The 17,900-nt window shown below is 49.7% G+C and overlaps 1 protein-coding gene across 1 annotated transcript; it reads right to left on the bottom strand.

The window, feature by feature from the left end:
- Positions 1–7,071: 7,071 nt before the first annotated feature.
- On the bottom strand, positions 7,072–17,883 carry IL21R (interleukin 21 receptor). Its single transcript, XM_014062714.2, has 8 exons — positions 17,838–17,883; positions 15,306–15,420; positions 14,735–14,931; positions 13,980–14,134; positions 12,994–13,165; positions 12,574–12,667; positions 12,033–12,105; positions 7,072–9,394 (listed from the first exon to the last, which is right to left on the bottom strand). The coding sequence occupies exons 1-8, from the start codon at positions 17,881–17,883 to the stop codon at positions 8,567–8,569; spliced, it is 1,680 nt and encodes a 559-aa protein (XP_013918189.2). The 3' UTR covers positions 7,072–8,566.
- Positions 17,884–17,900: the final 17 nt, after the last annotated feature.

Genomic DNA, 17,900 nt, shown 5'->3' with positions numbered 1-17,900 from the left:
GTTTTGCCTCCTTCGGGTCCCTGCATTGTACCCACCCGGCCTTCACTTACTTCATTTCTCTCTTTCAGCATATTCCTTCTTCTCTTTTACTCTCAAACAAGAGGTAGAAAACAAATCAAATTAACCCTCCCATAATACCTCAACAGTAAAACTGAACATTAACATTTTTGCTGAGTGGGATAGAGGAAGGAAATGCAGTTTGCTGTTCTTCCTAGAGATCCATTTAAGATGTCCTGGTGTTAAATGCACAATCTTTTTCATTTATTTATTAAATTTATATGTAATATCCTGCCTTTTACAAATAATGTAAGGTGGCAAATATATCCAACACACTTTCCTCTTCCAAGAGAGGGGGAGAGGGAAAGGAGAAGAGAGGAAGAGAGGGCGGGGGGGGGAGAGAGAGACTGGCCCTTAGTCACCTTTCATGGTTCAGGTGGGACTTGAACTCAGAGTCCTCTGCATTCCTGGCTGATGTATTATCCACTAGACCAGACTGGCTCTTCATATACTCATCACAATCTGAAAAGTGGTTCTGGTGGCTGATACAATATTCAGAAACAGCTCAGGGCAGGTACCTGCCTGATTTTTGGGGTGTGTGTCCAGCAGAGGCAGTTTTCCAAGGCTATCCTAGCCAATCTCAAGACAAGCAATTCTAATCTTCCTGCAGGGTTGATTTCTTGGCGGGGCCTACTTAACCGAACTGGCGTGGAGCAGGACTCAAGCCAAGCCCTGTGAACTCAGTGTGGCTCGGTGCAGCTGTTTTTTCTTGCCTTTGGCAGCCATTGAAATGGACTTGAAGCACATCAGGCAGTTGTGGTCTCACCCCACGCGCTCCATGAGCCGGCAAGGGTTGCCTCCGTGCTGAACAGGCCGGTTGGGGCCTTGGGAAGCATCCTTGCAAGGCTTCCTGCTTGTGCTCAGGAGCTCCTGTCCTCCACCACAGGTGACTGGCAGCAGCCGGACGCTCCCATCTCCTTCCTCATCTGCCTCGGCAGCCTCCTGCTCTTGCTGGCGCTGGCCTTCGCCCTCTCCAAGAGGTACGGTCCCTCCTTCCGCTCTGGAAAGCCTTTACCCCCAGGAGTTGTGCCAAGCGGCTGAACTCCCTGCCCCTCCTGCTCTCCCTCAGCTGGCTCAAGGGGGCCTTTGCTGGAGGAGGGGGCCTTCCTGCAGTTGCGGCCGCCCAGGGGGCAGCTGAGAGCCAGGCCAGGCTGCCCAGGAGAGCCCCTTCCGCCTGGCCTCCCAGTGGGCAGAAGCAGCAGCTCTCCTGGGCTCCCGGAGGGGGGGGGCAGCCATGCCGGGCACCCCGTGAGCCAAAGCGAGGCGTTGGGGGGACCAACTGGCCTTTCCTCGGCTACAGGGCGCGGAGCAACTGCAGGACCAACATCCCCACGCCGGCCGCCTTCTTCCAGCCTCTTCGCCTGGCTCCCCACGTGGATTTCAAGGTAACGGCCGGGCTCCGGCTCTTCCTTCCGGCCGCCCTTCCACCCTTCCCGGGGCTTGGGCGAGGCCGGCTGACGCTGCTGCGCTCTCCCGCAGGGCTGGGCTGGGCTGGCCCCTGTGCCGGTGGCGGAGGCCGTTTCCCAGCTCTCCTTCCTGCAGCCGCCCCCCTGTGCCGGGCCAGCCAAGCGGCACGTATCCCCGCCAGCCGAAGAGCTTCGAGGGGCGGCGCTGGAGCCCGAGCGCCCGCCCGGCGACTACTGCACCCTCGGCGGGGCGGGCGAAGGGGCGGCCCTCATGCCGGCCCACTGGACAACGCCTCCCGAGGCCCGCTCGGCACCTCCACCCGGCTCGCTTCCCTTCCGCGGCCAAGGCCAGCCCGGCGCTCTGGGAGGGCCGCTCCAGGACGGCAGCTCAAGCGGGGAGGCTCGTCCGATGCGGCCCCTCTTCGTTTGAGGCTCTAAAGCAACAGGAAGCGTTGGAAACCCTGAAGGTCATCGGTGCATTGCATCCTTTTCTATAGATCTCAAATAACTATTCCAACAATTTGTTTTTTTACAATTGGCTGCTCCTCCTTTTGGGGGGGGGGAAGGGGGGGGATTAATAGAAAAGTAGGATTGATATGAAAGATGCCTACATGGTACCTGAGAAGACTTTCTGCTCATTGCTTCTGCTTCCTCTTGTCCTTTTGCATATCATAAAATAAAGACATGGGGGGGGGGGGGACGATTGATAGAAATGTCCTGACTGAGTAATCGGGGACTGGGCTCTGGAGGGCCCTGCAGCTGTAGGGAGCTGCCTTGCCTGCTGCTTTCGCCAGGTGAAGCCACCAAGAATCAGAGGCTGCAGGAAGAAGCTGCTTGGCCTACAGTCCAGTCTTTGCAATTAACACATGCGACTTAAACGCAGAGCCTTTTGTTGGCCAGTCCACAAAGTGGCTAAAAGTTTTACATTGGGATGAGGTGAGAGTTGGAGGTGAGGGATTTTGTCACCAACAAACAGGACGCCTCAATGCTGTGCTTAGGTAGGCCTGAAATCGGATGGCAAGAGATCCAGCCAGCATTCTTCACTCTTCAACAATGATCTAGATTCTAGATCAGTAGTCTCCAGCCTTTTGGGATCCATGGACCAGTGCCAGGGGGAAGCAGAGGAGATGATCCCACACGTGCACAAATAAAGCTTCATGCACTCACCCCCTGCTTGCGTGGCCTGATTCCCAATGAGCCACAGACTGGTACCAGTCCACGGCCCATGGGTTGGGGATCCTGGTCTAGATGAGGGGCATCAATGAATAAAAGCGGAGGGGCATCAAATTTTCAGATGACACCAAACCAAGGGAATTACAAATACTTTGTAAGGTAAGTTAAGATTCTTGACAGGCGTCAGCCTTGGGCCCCATCCAACAAGCTTCAATTCAGTGGTGAGAAAAATAAAGTCCTGCACTTACGCAGAAAAAGTCAGATGTGTAAGTATAGAACAGGTGGTACCTGGCTCAACAGTAGTAACTGAAAGGGTTCCAAGTACCCTATTGGGCTGCCTCTTAAATATGAGCCAGCCGTATGCTGCAGCTTCCAAAAAAGCCAATGCAATTCTAAGCTGCATCAACAGAGGGATAGTATCAAGATCACGGGGAGTGACAGCACTGCTCTATATTGCACTAGTCAGGCCACACTTGGAATATTGCATCCAGTTCTGGTTGCCACCAAAAACCAAACCAAATTTGTGCAATACAATCAATCTAAAAAGGATGAACAAATTGCAAAAAGCTGAAGGACAACCGAATGGAAGAAATACAACTGAAGATACACTTTGCTGACTGAAGACATTTTGAGAATATGAAGTAAACCATGGAAATTTTTGGCATACCAGATTAGAGAAGAAGAAGGGGGACAGATACGATAATATCCACAATACAAGCCGTCCTCATTTAGCATCCACAATTGAGGTTGGCAATTCAGTTGTTAAGCAAAGAGAAAAATCATGTGACTGTGGTTGTGCTGTTTATTTTGCTTCAGCTTTCAGTGTCAGAAAGACGAGATCCCAAATGACAGAGAATGGTTTAGGAGCTCAACAGAGGAAGCTGGGGGAGGGGCAAATCATGTAGCCCCTTTCCCCTCTCCCACCCTTTGGGAGTCTCGCCTTGATGCTGGGCTAATTAGCAAAGGGAAGTGGATGTTGTGTGACTTGTGACCATTTTTCACACTTACAACCATTGCAGCATCTGCATGGTCACATAATCAAAATTTGGACACTTGGCAACTGACTTCTATTTATGATGGTTGCCATGTCCTGGGATCACATGATCCCCTTTTGTGACCTTCTGAAAAGCAAAATAAGTGGGAAAGCCAGATTCACTAAGCAAGGGTGTTACTCACTTAAAAACTGCAGTGATTCAAGAGGAAGGAAGAGCCACATCGCGATGTCACAACGTGCGGTCTCGATACTCCGAGACCGCCATTGACACTGAGACCTAAACCGTCCCATAGAGACGGTGATCAGGAAGACAAAGCCTTGCTGGTCTCAGGGACATCGCAAAGTCCCTGATTGACTCAAGGAAAGCGCTTCAAGCCGGCGGTAAACAGGGAGCCCCCAGGCTGATGAAATCGGGATGCTCCGGAAGGAAGGAAGTCTCTGTTGAGAGTGGGCGGCATACAAAATTTAATAAATAAATAAATTTAATAAATAAAATAAGGAAGTGAAAAGAGAAAGTGAGTCTATCTGGTGAGGTATTTTTTCTATTTTGCTAAAGACTGCCCAAAGAAATTTTTCTTTAAAGCCAAATTAGATCCTTAAGCAAAAGAACTGAGTGGCAAAACTAACCCTAATTGGATTGCTGTGGAAAGTTTTTTTTTCTTTGTAACTATTCTTTGTGGATTGAAGTGCTCGCAATGTTTCTCATTTCTCTTAACGTGAACGGATTGATTCTTTTTCTTCTGCTTTTTGTTGCTTTATTTTTTGACTTCTGAATTAAAGCCTTCCTTCTTATTTTAACAATTCTTCCTATTACTTGTTATTAAATCTCACTAAAAGAAATCTAAAGAACTTGGTTTCCTATAAGCCAGAGATAAATATTAGAAAGTGAAAAGTAGCACACTGCCACTTGGAGGTCAGAGGCTGGGGTTTTTGAAACAGCATATCTCTTTTCTTTCATTCTTTGACTTCACTGACTTTGTAGCTGAAGGGTTTGCAACTTGTTTACCGAAACTGATAAAGAGCCAAGGGCACGAATTGTTTTCACAGGTGCCTCTGAACTATTTTGGCAGAGGAAAGAAAGGAGGGAAACAGAACCCTTCTCCTTTGAAGAGTATAAAAGAACTTGTGTTCAAGTCAATCTAAAATAAAAAAATAAAAGAGGCCTGGAAGGCTAGAGTGGCAGTGGCTATTAGTTTTTTTCTTTTTTTCTTTCTTTCTTCTGTTTTGGAAACATGGATCAATATTCAGATGAGGAAACCTTAAAATTCCAAAATATCTTGGCTGGAATCCAAAATCTATTGGAAGGATATGGGAGAATTGAGAAGAAGTTGGAAAGACTAGTCTTCCTCACAGCAAAAGATGATGGGGTTGGAGCCCCAAAAATTTAAGGGGGAGAATGAAGATATAGAAGATAAAGATAAGACAATAGATGAATTTATTAATGGAGCAAATGTAGGTGAAAGTGAAAAGAAGAGAATATGGAAAAGGGAATTGGACGAATTGGAGCTCTACCCCAGATTAGAAGACACAGAAGAAGAAAAAAATAGTAATGATGATGGACTTAAGAAGAGATTTTTTTTCAGAAGCAAGATTGACAACCAAAGACAAGCTAATTTTAGTAGCAGCTGGTGGGCAACAAGATTACTGAAAGATCCTTCAAGCAACAAAGTGTGAAGTCTATAAAAACCTTATAGAGATAAAAAGAAGACTGACATCACAATTGGCAAGAGAGATAAGACTGTTTTGTTACTGGAAAGATACAGGTTGACAATGAAAGTTGATAATAAAAAATTAGTTGATTTTGGTGATTAATAAGTAGGAATTTTGTAACTCTTAGATTGTTTTAGATTGTTATCAAATGTTTATTTGCTAACAATTAAGTATAATAATAATGAAATGATAATGGATACAGCGTAATGATATATACATGTATTGGCAATCTAGTAAAAGAAATTTGGATATAAATTGCAAATTGTGACTTGGGAAAAAGACCTATAAATTTTATTAAATTTTCATTTAGATCTTGTTATAAAGGTGTAAAGTTTTTTGGGGGGAGGCTCTGATGAGAGGAGATGGGGCATAAATAGTAAATTATTTTAGCCAATTATAATAACAACAAGGAAAGGTCAATGGACATTGTTTAACAATATATACATGCTATGGTATTGGCAAAAGTAACTTGGACATAAATTCTAAACAGTGAGTTGGGGGAGGGGAGGGAGGAATGTTTAAAAATGTTATCTATTGGCTTTTACTTAAAAGATGCTATAAAGGTGTAATGTTATTGGAGGATTTTTTTGAAATAGCTAATGAATGCCATTATATGGTTGTGTCTTTAAGTATGAATGATTTGAGGTAAAAGCATGTTCAAATAATTGTAGTCAAATGAGAATTGTGGCACATTGATAGTAAGATATACAAAGATTTTTGACTTAAAGTGTACAATCTAATATGAACTATAAGTAATGACTGTGGAAGAAATGCACAAAGTTATCTGTAACCAATCGACACGCTTTCTACAAGATGTAATGAAGGATGATTCTTTTTTTGTGTTTTTGTTCAATTTAAAAAAAAAACCTGCAGTGATTCACTTGACAACTGTGGCAAGAAAAGTCATCAAATTTTGTGACAAAATTCACTTAACTGTCTTACTTAGCAACAAAACCTTTTGGCTCAGTTGTGGATATATGCTGAGGACTACCTGTACAATGGGCAATACAAAACACACTTGGACTACTGCATCCATTTTTGGTCACCCCAATATAAAAAAGATGCAAAGACTCTGGAAAGATTGCAGAAAAGAGCAACCAAGATGATTTGGGGGCAGGAGGCTAAACTTTATAACAAACCGTTGAAGGAACCGGGAATGTCTAGTCTGATGAAGGACCGGTGTGTGTGTTTGAAAATCTCCCAACATTTGGTGACAATCTCCCAACATTTGAGGGGCTGCCACAAAGAACTGGAGGTCGACCTGTTCCCCAAAGCACTTGAGGACAGGACAAGAAGGAACCAAGGAGAGAAGTCACCTAGAACTAAGGAGAAAATTCCTGACAGTGAAAACAAGCACCTGCTCTTTGCCTAGCAAGTCACTTAGGAAGCAGGCAAAAGTTTCAAATGTGAAACTAATGATTAGGGCCTTCTCAGTGTCAGGCAGCAGCGGCCCTGGGTTCGAATTAAAGGAAGGCCACAGAGCTGAGCTTGTTAACTTACAGTTAGCACATTTTAGAGGAGCTGCACTGTGGAGCAAAGCAGCTGGGGAAGGGAGTGCATGTTGAGGTGGCCTCTCTGGGCAGGGTGAGGGAGGGAGAAAAAAATGGAGCAGGCACAGGACAACACTACTAAACCGTGATCAAGTCACAGGTGAGGGTGGCCTTATCACAGGGCAGCTTAACATTTAGCAGCAGCAGCTGAAGGAGCAGTGATCAGGTGCTGGGGAAGAGTTTGGGGGCTGGAATACAAAATTGGAATGAGGTATCAAGATGGTATTGGATGGCACCAGATATAAGAATCTGCCCCGGCAGAGAAATGTCCAAATATCACTGGTTTCCTGATCACTTAGGAAGAAACTGACTTTTTTCCTTACAAGCTATGTTTGTTATGTACCAAGAATTGTTGACGGCCTCCAGTGTGCAGCGGGCAAACTGAATAAAGATAAGGCAGTTTATCTTTCTCACACTGTTACAGGATGTTTATCTAGGTGAGATCATTGCATTTTTTTAAAAAAGGAAGTACGGTAATCAGATAAAAAAAAGGAAGCATAGAAAATAATTTTTGCATGTAGCAGCGAAGAACTCAGAACTTAACTGAGTCACAGCAAGACTCAGTTTTCCTGCTGCTCTTTCATCCTGCATCATTCATATAAAAAGATGTTTAGATTCTGGAAAGAGGACAGAGAAGAGCAACAAAGATGGTTAGAGGAGGGTAAAACATGAAGAACGGTTGCAGGAATTCTTAGATTAGTTGTCTAGTCTAAGGACTGGCTACTGGGCTCCATTGAGATGAGGTGTGTCCGTTTGTGTGTTTCTGGATCATCTCTTCTTCAGCCCTTGGTTTGATCTGCCCATTTGCAAACTCAGCTGTCCTTTGCCTCCCCACCAACCTTGGTCACCTTCAATCTAGTATCCTCAGGGTGGTCCAAAGCCTTTCATGTCCTTCCTTCCTAACATTCTGCTGAGTTGAGAAGAACACGGCCTTTTACTTTAAAAGAACCCGAGATGTTCTTGTTGAATGATGCATCCCAGCATGTGACACTAAATGACCAAATCTTTGCATGACAAAGACAGAGGTGTGTGTGTTACAATGGCGTGGCCAAATGACAATCGCGCAATGCATTGCGACCTCCCCCCACCCCAGCCTTTGGCTAAACAGATCACTTCTGTGAGGCTGAAGACCACCAGGGACCAAGGACAAAAATTCCTGAAGCTTTTATTTGTAGTCAGTGGACGGTTGATGTCCATCTGAGTAGTCTGAGAGAGTTTCAGTCTGGGCAGGAAGGGAATCTGGAGCCCACAGCACAAGCCTCAATCCAAGACATTCACACGGGGAGGGATCCCTAATCCTTGTAGGTCAGTCTTCCTCTTTAAACATCTCTATCGACTAAAAATTTGGCAGAAGCAAAAGGCCACCCTGACTGCAGCTTGGCCTAAAGGTGGGAAGAGGAACCAAGGCAGGACTGGCCCAGTTCAGCCCCGGGTGCAGGCTGGGATCCTTGGAGCTTAGCTCCACTCACCCTCCCATTTGCCTTTGATGCCCCAAGCCCTCCGTTCCCACATTGCCTGGAGAGCGCCACGTCTTCCCAAAAGGAAAGCTTGGGGCAAAGGAGGGGAGGCATCATCACCAGCCTCTAGGGCAGAAAAATCCTGCAGGGGCTGGCAGAGGTGTGTGGGATCCTCTTGGACTGAGCCACTCCCCTCAACCCCTGCCCAGTGCCATGGGACTAAATCCACTGCTTGACGTATCTTGGCAGGAGAAACTCTTCTTTTTCAGGTTCCCCCACAACAGGGCTGGGCTCAGAGTGGCAACTGCAACCTGAGGGCATTTCTGCCAGCTCCCCATCGCCAGGGCTCCTGCACTCACAGTCTGCGAAGCCACTGTCCATGGTGTCCAGATCCAGGCTGTTGACGGGGTCGCTTTCCCCCTCCCAGTCGGGAGAGGGCGGCCTCTGGCAGGAGAGGCCTTCCTCGGGGGCTGGGGCAGAGAGGCAGGGGCCAAGGAGCAAGGGGGCAGGCAGAAGACCAAAGAATTCCCCCGGGGCCCCTGGGGGAGAGCCAAAGAGGGGGTGGCTTGTCCAGGAGGCTGGCCCAGAGGGAAAGGAGTCCTGCAGGGGCATCTCGTTCCCCAGTAGCAAACAGCCGGAGCCCAGACCAAGGCTGCTGCTGCTGCTGTCGAACTGCAGGCCGCGATAGGCATCCTTCTCGCTGGTTTCCATCTGCTCCTGCAGCTCCTCCTCCAGGGCCCAGCACGGGTGGGCGCTGCTGCACTGGGAGCAATGGGTTGCAAAATCCTCCGCCACCATGATGGTGCCAATGGAGAGGGGGCCATAGCCCTGCTCCCAGGTGGCATTGCAACCCTTGGCAAAGGCCTGCAAGTGTTCTGGTAGGAGCGGAGCGGACACTGGAGGCTGCCCATTCCGGCCATCATTCCGGTCTCCCTCGGCACAGCTCAGGAGGAGGCGCTTGGGTCCAATGGCAAACAACTCTGAGACAACTATGCCCCACTCAAAGGCATCGAGGGTGGTTCTAGAGCAAGGAGTGCCCACCCATTTCTGTGGAGAGAAGAAGAGAAATACATGCAGTTTGACCTCTAGAGGAAGGAGGTGCTATCTGGGCAGTTAGTTGCTCCAGAGAATATTGCCCTGGGCACAAACCAGCTGCCAAAGTAACTTTATTGTATTCGAACGATCAGTTCCTTCGTTCTCGTCTACTCTGCCATCGTGCCAGCCTCTCTTGGAGCTATGCTAAACATCTGAGCTGAAGGTTAGCAGCATATTGAGGACCCTCCTCTCAATCCACAGAGGACCAGGGTGTTTGTGGAGATATGGAACAGGGTAGGAAACAAGGTGGAATCCTGTGAAACTCAAACCACAAATCCTCCAGCATCCTCTCTAAATCAGCCATCCCAGAATGGGACTCCCGCAAACCCTTCTGCCTGCTCTGAGCTTAGTAGCCTGGTCAACGGAACCCTTGGCTCTTGAAAGCTCCAAAAGCCGCAGGATCCCTCCTTCTCTTCTGGCAATTGTCATCCTACAGAAGGAGGACGGTTTCTGTGACCCACTCGGGGCTAAATCCTGTTAGAAATGAATCTCAAAAAGCAAAATTCTGATCACACTTTAGGGGAAAAACAGCTTCCTAATGGTGGGAGGTTTGATGGTGGGTTGATGTGGACTCCCCTTCTTTGTATGGGTCCCACTAGAGAGAACCGTCGATTGGGGATTCTTGAATTTGGACTCCTGCGCTGAGCGAGGGCAGTTGTGGGTGGCAGGTTCACACTTCACTATGCAAGAATATGAAGCTAAGGAGGAGTGGGGAAACACTAGCTCAGCCTCAGAGCCCGTCCACTGGAAGGCTTTAGTCCAGGGGTGGGTTGCTGCTGGCGCTACTGCCGGTTCGCTTCCATTGTTCACGCACCACACGTTGTTTGCACATGCGCAGTTTCCTGTAAATTGTTCTGCGCACATGCAGAACATTATAAAATGACTAAAAAACATGCTGGCAACGGCATGGGCGACTGGGCAACTGGTTCAGGGGCGTGGCCAGCCTGCCGTCCCTACCAGTTTGGCAACTCCGTCCCAATTTCCACTACGGCTTCACCCGAACCAATGCGACCCAGTAGCAACCCATCTCTGCCTTAGTCCAAATGTTGTCCATGGACTTTGGCTATTCTCCTCCGCCCCTCCCAATGTGCGGATAGGATGACTCACCATAGTCAACCATGGAACAACTTGCTGTGGGCTAATTCAACAATTCAATTTAATGTAATTATTAAATTAAATATTTTTATTGTTGTTATTCACATGTTATTTTGTGTCTCCTTTGGCATCCTTTCTTTAACGATTTGATTCCACTATTTCATTGAAATAGTCATTGACCCCCAGCCCCATGAGATGGGAGGTTATGGGGTGGTGGGGCAGAGCTGTGAAAGGTGGGATCTTGTCTGTCTCCGTGACCCGACAAAAGCGCGAACGTCATAAGCGCGCCGACAACACCGCGGCACTAAAACCGTGATGTCAAAAGCGCGCCGACAACAGCGCGCCGACAGAAGCGCGATTTAATTTAAGGTAAGATTTACGGTTAGGTTTAGGGTTAGGTTTAGGGTTAGGTTTAGGGTTAGGGTTAGGGTTAGGGTTAGGTTTAGGTTTAGGGTTAGGGTTAGGTTTAGGGTTAGGTTTAGGGTTACGTTACAGCGCACTTCTGTCGGCGCGCTCTTGTCAGCGCGCTTTAGGGCTAATTCGTCGCTCATTCGTCACGCGGTTTTGTCACCACGCTTTAGACACCGCGGTTTAGTCAGGCGCACTTTTGTTGTGCGCGCATTTGTGGTGGAACCGTCTGTCTCAGGCCCAGCTGGAGCCCTTGAGAAGAAGAACCTTGGAAGGCCGCTGAAGGTTCCTCTGGCAGCCATGGTATTAAAGGGATCCAGGAACAGCCTAAAATTCCCCAAACCTTTCCTGGGCCTGAGCCATCCTCCCCCACCCCAACTCACCCCTATATCCCTCCGTTCTCAAGAGCATCCGGGGACTCTGGCCAGACCAGGGGAGGTTGCTGCTCAGAGCTCGGCAAGACCTGAGCTTCTGCTATGGACTCCATGTACCGGCCCCAAGACAGAGGGCAGAGGCCTCTCCGCTACTTGCAAGGGCCACCTGTGTGTTCCCTTTGCTGATGTGGGACAGAGGAGCCTCTGCAGAGGCAATTGGGGGCTGGTGGCGACTGCAATGCCTGATGCAGGGGAGGGATGAGATTTGAGTGTGCCTTTTGCTGGGATTCAGCTGTTTGCTTGGGCAGGAAATAGCTTCCCTCCTTCAGCCAAGAGGGTTGCCTGCTTGGGCTTTCCTCTGCCCACAGGAGGGTGATGGAGGAAACCTTACTGTGGCAGAGTAGGGCAGCTGCCACAATAGGCTGGTGGAGGAAGGGGGGGGTGCAGAAACTAATCTGTGCTGCTTCCTCACCAACTCTTGAGCTTCCAGGTGAGCTGTCCACAGGCTGCCCTCCTGGCCACAGGGAGCCCCTGCTAGGTGGCTCAGACACCCCTTGCAACCAATGTTCCCTTTAATTTTTTTTCAGTGTATGCGGAAAAGTATAGCGTTTGAACGACACAGCCACGCAGCTTGGAGGGAACATTGCTTGCAACTGCAGCCCTCCCCTCCCACAAATTACTTTGGTTAGTAACTGGCAAGGAGCGGCTCTTACCTTGAAGTCTCCATTGAGGGGCTGGAAGAAGGGGGCTGGGCTGGGGGTGAAACAGTCCATCTTCTTCCACAACCTGTGAGGGGAAAAGGCAGTCAATCAGCAGATGTTGTCCCACCTGCTAAAGGCCGAGTGCTGAGCAAGAGTCCTGTCCCTGAGTCATTCAGCAACTTTAGTTTCTCAAGTCCCTGAACCCAGGAGGGGTCTTAAACTGGGGTCTTTGACCCGCCCAGTGGCTGGTCTTCCTGGAAGGAGGGACGGTCGTGACCCCCAGGCCATCATGAGGCAAAGAGCTCATCTGCACGCTGGGATATTCTTGATGAGTCTCTGGTCCCCGGCCTTTGCCGTTGGCCTCTTGAGATGCTCACCCAGGAGCAAAGCACACCAGCCCCAGCTCATGCAGCTCACCATGGGTTGAATATTGAGTCCAAGATGAAAAAAAGACATGGGGGGGGGGATCCCTGCAGTGGAAGGAGATGTGGAAAAGCTGCATGGGCTGGGCAAGGCATCTCCTGCTTCTGGCTTCCCCGGCAATGTCACTCACCTCTGGTGGCACCCCAGGAAGGCCATGAGGGCAACAATGGAGCTGAGCACCAGTAAGAACACCTCCAGCCATTGGACTGCGCCAGGCTCCGAAGCTAAAGGAGGGAAGGGAAAGAGTAACTTTGGTCTCCCAATCTTGAACAGCTGGTGCAGAGAGCCTGCTGCTGAGGAAGGCTCCAGAAGCCAGGTTGGCGGTCAGGATGCAGGTGTGGGGCAGATCTTTCACTCTCCAGAAACTGGCTTCTCTGCACTGAGAAGGTAACTGGGTGACCCAGGAGAAGCCAGGCTGCCCTTGCGCACGGAAAAGCCCAAAGAGGGGCCTGAGGTCAGGAGGACGTGCCTGGACTGCCTTCCCCCACCCCCACCCCCAGCATCCTGGCTGTGAAGGGGAAGGTGCAGAAGGCAGGGCAGGGGGGCTTACCCTTGTGTGTGGTCTTGAAGGAGGCAAGGGGGCTCCAGTCACTCCACGTTCCCTGGTAAGGAGAGGCCGGCCTTGAGCGCACCTGGAACTCATACTCGGTGTCCTGCTCCAACTCCTGGGGCAGAAGCTGTAAACTGTGTAGGTTCTGCAGGGGGGATTTCTGGCTCTGCCCCTGCATGGAGGAAAAGGAGGAGAGAACTCCTGGGGGCACTTTTCCGAGTCCCCAGAAAGAACCTCCAGGAGTTGTGGGATTAAGCTGACCATGATTGCCAGAGAAAAGCTCAAATTGTCCTCAGAAAACAGTCTCTGAGGGACGGGGGTGGGGAGGATGTCCAGTCATGCCAAAAATTGCCCCATGGGATGTTCTAGGCACCCCTGACTTTGATTGGGCCTCAGCGGTTATTTCTTGAGATTTTTTTCAAAGCAGCTCCCCCCGCCCTTCCTGAGCTGCCATGAGATGATGGCTTGCTGGGGGCAGCAGAAAGACTCAGCCTTGTTCTCGAATCTCAGTCCCACTCGGCTATGTTTGGAGGAATAGCTACAGGGCCTTGATCCCTTACAGATTAACAGAATTGGAAGAGACCCTGTAGGTCATCCAGTCCAACCCCCCCCCCCCCATCCAAGCAGGAGACCCTGCCTCCACTGTTTCTGACAAAGGGCAGTCCAGTCTCTTCTTGAAAACCTCCCGTAATGAAGGCACAACTTCTCCCACGAAAACTGAAGGCAACTTATGTTCCATTGGGAGATTGTTCTCACTGGGGCGGCCAAGGAGGTGGCCTTTCCTTTGGCATCATGCCAGGGAAGTGCCAGGGAAGTTGGAGGAAACCTGGTTTTTAAAAATGCTGCTTTTCATAGGAAGTCCAAAGCTCTTCTCCCAGCCTTGGAGAAGAGACAGGCTAACTTTGTTAAACAAGCATCATTTGCATTTTTAAAAAGTGGGAGACTTAGTCGCCCACTTCCCTTCCCTTCCCACTCTGCCTCCTCACCTGCCAGGGCTGGACTTTTTCCTTGTACCGCAACTCATACTGCAGGTTGTCGCTCAGTAAGTGGTACTCAGGGTCCAGGTACTTGGTCTCCCAAGAAAGGGTGTAGCCGGCAGACGAGGCAGCTGCGGCCAGGTGGATTGGCGGATATGGCTTAACTGGGAAGGGAAGAAGCCACACTGGGGCACCCCACGACAGGGGGCATTCCCCCACCCACCCTCCCAAGGAGGAGAGAATGAAGGTGGCCCAGAGGGCCGAAGGGGCAACCCTCGCTTTAACTCCCTCTCCAAACCCCCGCCTGAGTCCTTGGTTTGCTTTCTTCTGCAGTAGCCAGAGACCACGTTTGCTTGGGCAGTTGCTGAAATGGCTTTTAGAGGCATTAAAGAAAAGCCTGTTTTCTGGCCCCGTCTTGCTCTTTGCAGCCTTGTCTTTGCGTGTGTTGTGTACAAACACTGTGGCCTTGAACATCAGAGCACCTTCACTGCGCTCAGTTTCTTCACTGCAAGGCCCATAAAGATAGCAAGCAAGGCCTGTGTTGCAGCCCTCCCGCCTGCTCCGGGAAAGCAGATCCCGGGCAAGGAGCAGCTGGAGGCTCCCTGAGGCTCTGGGGAGGGAGGGGTCACGGAGGAAAAAGGATCACAAGAAAAGCAGCACCGGGTGATGTCCCATGGGCGGCCCTTGGGGCCTCTTTGTCCAGCTGCGCCCGGCTGCTGAATCTCTCGCACCTGCCCGGGAGTTCTAGCACAGGTTGCACTCACTGTGATTCTGGAACAGGAACTTCCTGTTGCAATCTCGGGGCAGCCGCAAAGGTTCCTCCGCAGGAGTTGTGGCGATGCTGACCTGAAAAGTGTTGGTGGCAAAGCAGAGCTTCTGCTCGGAGAAGCAGGCATAGCGCGCGTGGGTGGCGTTGCTGGCAGTGAGGTTGAAGGAGCAGCTCCCACCATCTCCACAGTTCCTGGGGAAAATGAAACTCTTGGGAGAGTCCAACAAAGAGGCTGCTTCCCAGGGACCGTGGAGGGCTTGCAGGAGGGGAGCGAAATGCCCGATCCCCCCCTCCCCAAGAGGCGTTCTGGGCTTCCTCCAGCTCTGCAGGTAGAAGGCTGAAGCTCTGGATTGCAACCCCCCAACCTGCCCTTCAAGGAGGATCCCTTGTAACAGGAGAGCTGCCCCCCCCCCCCGATCCCTGGCATGGATTTGGCCTTGCAGGACGACTGTCCAGGCTAACAGAGCCCGGCTGGGAAATGGCTGCAGCTGAGGCTCCTGCACTTTGGATGGACAGGAGGGCCTGGGGGGCTGGGGGGGGGCACAGGGCCTCATCCTCATACCTACCACTGTGCGGTGAGGTTGTACTGGGCCCTGTGAGCTGGGCTGAGGCCACTTCCCCATGTGCATTCCAGTCGCTGGATGTAGTCCGCGAAACAGGTGAGCTCCTGGCACGCGGAGGCTGTGCAGAAAGCAAGAAGCTGCCACGTCGGTTGCGGTGCCACAAAGGCCACGAAGGCCCAGTCTGCCCCCCCCCCCTGTCTCTAAGAGCTCCCCCCTTGCCAGCAGCTGGATCTCCTGCTCTGCCCCGGAAGCCCTTTTTGTTCAGAGTCAGTGGGTGGCTGGGTGGGCACCTGCAGAAAGACCTCCAGGCCCTACATTTCCAGCAATAAAAAGGTAGCATCCTGAGGGCCGCACAGGATGGACTTTGTAATACTTGAAACATGGCTTTTGTAGTACTGTTGCACTGGCTAACAATCAAGGGTTTTCTTGTATTTTAAATTTGTTTTTTCAAATGTTTTCTTAATAGTCTGCCAGAAGCCTTCACCTTTAAGTAAAAGCCTCTCTTTCAGAAACCATGAGTGGCAGGAGAGCATTGGGTACCCTGCAGATCTCAGTTTCCTTTTCCACTGTTCTCACAACTCAGGGAACAAAGAAAATACTCAAGCCCAACCTTGGGAAGCTCTGAGAAGGTGCCAGACCCAAGTCCATTTTTATGTTTTTCCTTTCCAAATGTTTCTCTTACTTCTTTTACTCAAAATGCAATGCTCTTTTCTATGGCTTTTCTCACATATTATTGGATGTTGTAACTCTTGTGATGTAATTGGATAGGGGACTATTTCTAAAGTAATCAACTTTGCTTTGAAGTCCTTTGTGGTGCTATCTGTAAAAGTCAATGCAATCCATTTTTCCTGGCTCCCCTTTTCATAGGGAGAGCCCACTTTATCAGAGTACTTTAATAATTTCTTTTAAATTATCTTCCGACTTGGTTGCTTATTGGAAAAGGTAAACTGAGCCAGAACCTAGAGTCAGGTTTAGTCAACAGTTCCCAGCAAGGCTGCAGGCGAGGTGGAGAAAAGGCAAGGAAGAGTGTTAGGCCAACAGTTCCTGGTTGACTTCCTACTTTTTCCATGCGGACATGTGGGGGGGAGATATTTTGCCATGTCCTTCTGTCCCTTTGGCCAAATGGGCACACGGTGTCTTCCACAATTGCACAGTAGCACAGTCACCACATTTTGTAGTACTGTTGTAGTTAGTACCAACTTTATGTTTTAATCACTTACATTAGCACTGAAACATGCCACTGGCTTCTAGCGTGGTATTAAAAATTTTGCATAGCCTCAGTGAAGTGCTGATTAAAATAACTAAATTAATAAACAAGATACTAAGAAACAGCCTTTCTGGTCCCTAATATTTCAGAAAATTTCCCCTCATAATTCCCTTTGGCTTTTCCTCTCTGCACCAAGCTTTTGATGTACAGATAGTGGGTCCTCCTTTCCCAGGCACAGGAAAGCAGCAGACGGGAGAAGAGGTAAAGGGGGACAAAGATACACAAACCAGCAAAGATACAAACATCACTTTTCTAGTACACAAGTGCAGGGGTGATTTGAAGCACCTTGGTTATGACCTGCATGGGATTTGCTTGTGAGTACACAAAATTGTTCATCTGTCCACCCATTGTAGGGCACTGGGGGAAGAGCTTTTCCCCACCTGCTGCATTGCAGATACCTGCAGATACGTGCAAGTTGGGCCCTGTGCTGTGCAGCCAGGATGTTTTGGGGGTGGAAGGAAGCAGGTGGGCCCGAAAAGCGAAATGCTGGGGCTGCTGGTTATTTGGATAAAGCCAGATTTGTCCCTTTGACCCACTAAGCCCTGGTTCGTCTTTGCTCCTGCCGATGCTTGGGGCAGCCAGGAGAGCGTCTCTCTGGTGATCTCTGAGGGGTCCCATGGCAACCGAGCCACTTCCCAAGGCAAGGCTTCCTAGGTGACGGTTGGCTTGACAGGTGAGAGTCCTTCCTAGCACCCTATGGAAGACCTGCAATGTTTTTTTGCTTGGGTGTTATGCTGCTGTGATCAAACTCATCAGCAGTAATTAATGTGTATTAAACCTCATTTCGGAGCAGGTCAGGCAGAAACATTTTGGACAGCTGTAGAAATGAGAGGGGGAGAGAAATCCAGACCTCCACCCCAAAAGTAGATTTGGGTCCTGGATATAAGGTCTCACCCTGAAGTCAGGGGTGGTAGATACTTATCTTCCCTACTGGTTCTCAAATGTGAGCATCCGTGTGCATTCTGCGCATGTGCTTTTGGCGAACAAAAGGCCTAAATGGGATGCCATAGACCCAGGTGCGGGTGGCGAATCGGTTTGAACCAGTAGAATCCCGCCTCGGCCTGAAGTGCAGCTCTGGGTTTTTGATTTGTGCTCAGCTGGAAGGGAGAACTGAGCGGCTCTGACAAATGAAACTGGGCATCCCAGACTCTTTGGGCAATGGGGGTTGTCCAGACAGGCTTTTGTAATTGTAGGTCACTCTGGATGACACAAGTGTGTCGCTAGAACAGGCCCTCAAAATGTAGAGCCAGATGACAAAGGCCACTTACTGTGCTGAAGGAGAAGCAGCACCACAGCCATCTGGCCCAGACACATCTTTCTCTTCCTCCTTC

This window comes from Thamnophis sirtalis, unplaced genomic scaffold (assembly GCF_051295495.1).
Source record: "Thamnophis sirtalis isolate CommonGarterSnake01/CBP01778 unplaced genomic scaffold, rThaSir2_p1.2 scaffold_14, whole genome shotgun sequence".
Lineage (NCBI taxonomy): Eukaryota > Metazoa > Chordata > Lepidosauria > Squamata > Natricidae > Thamnophis > Thamnophis sirtalis.
This window is presented reverse-complemented; position numbering and strand designations above follow the sequence as displayed.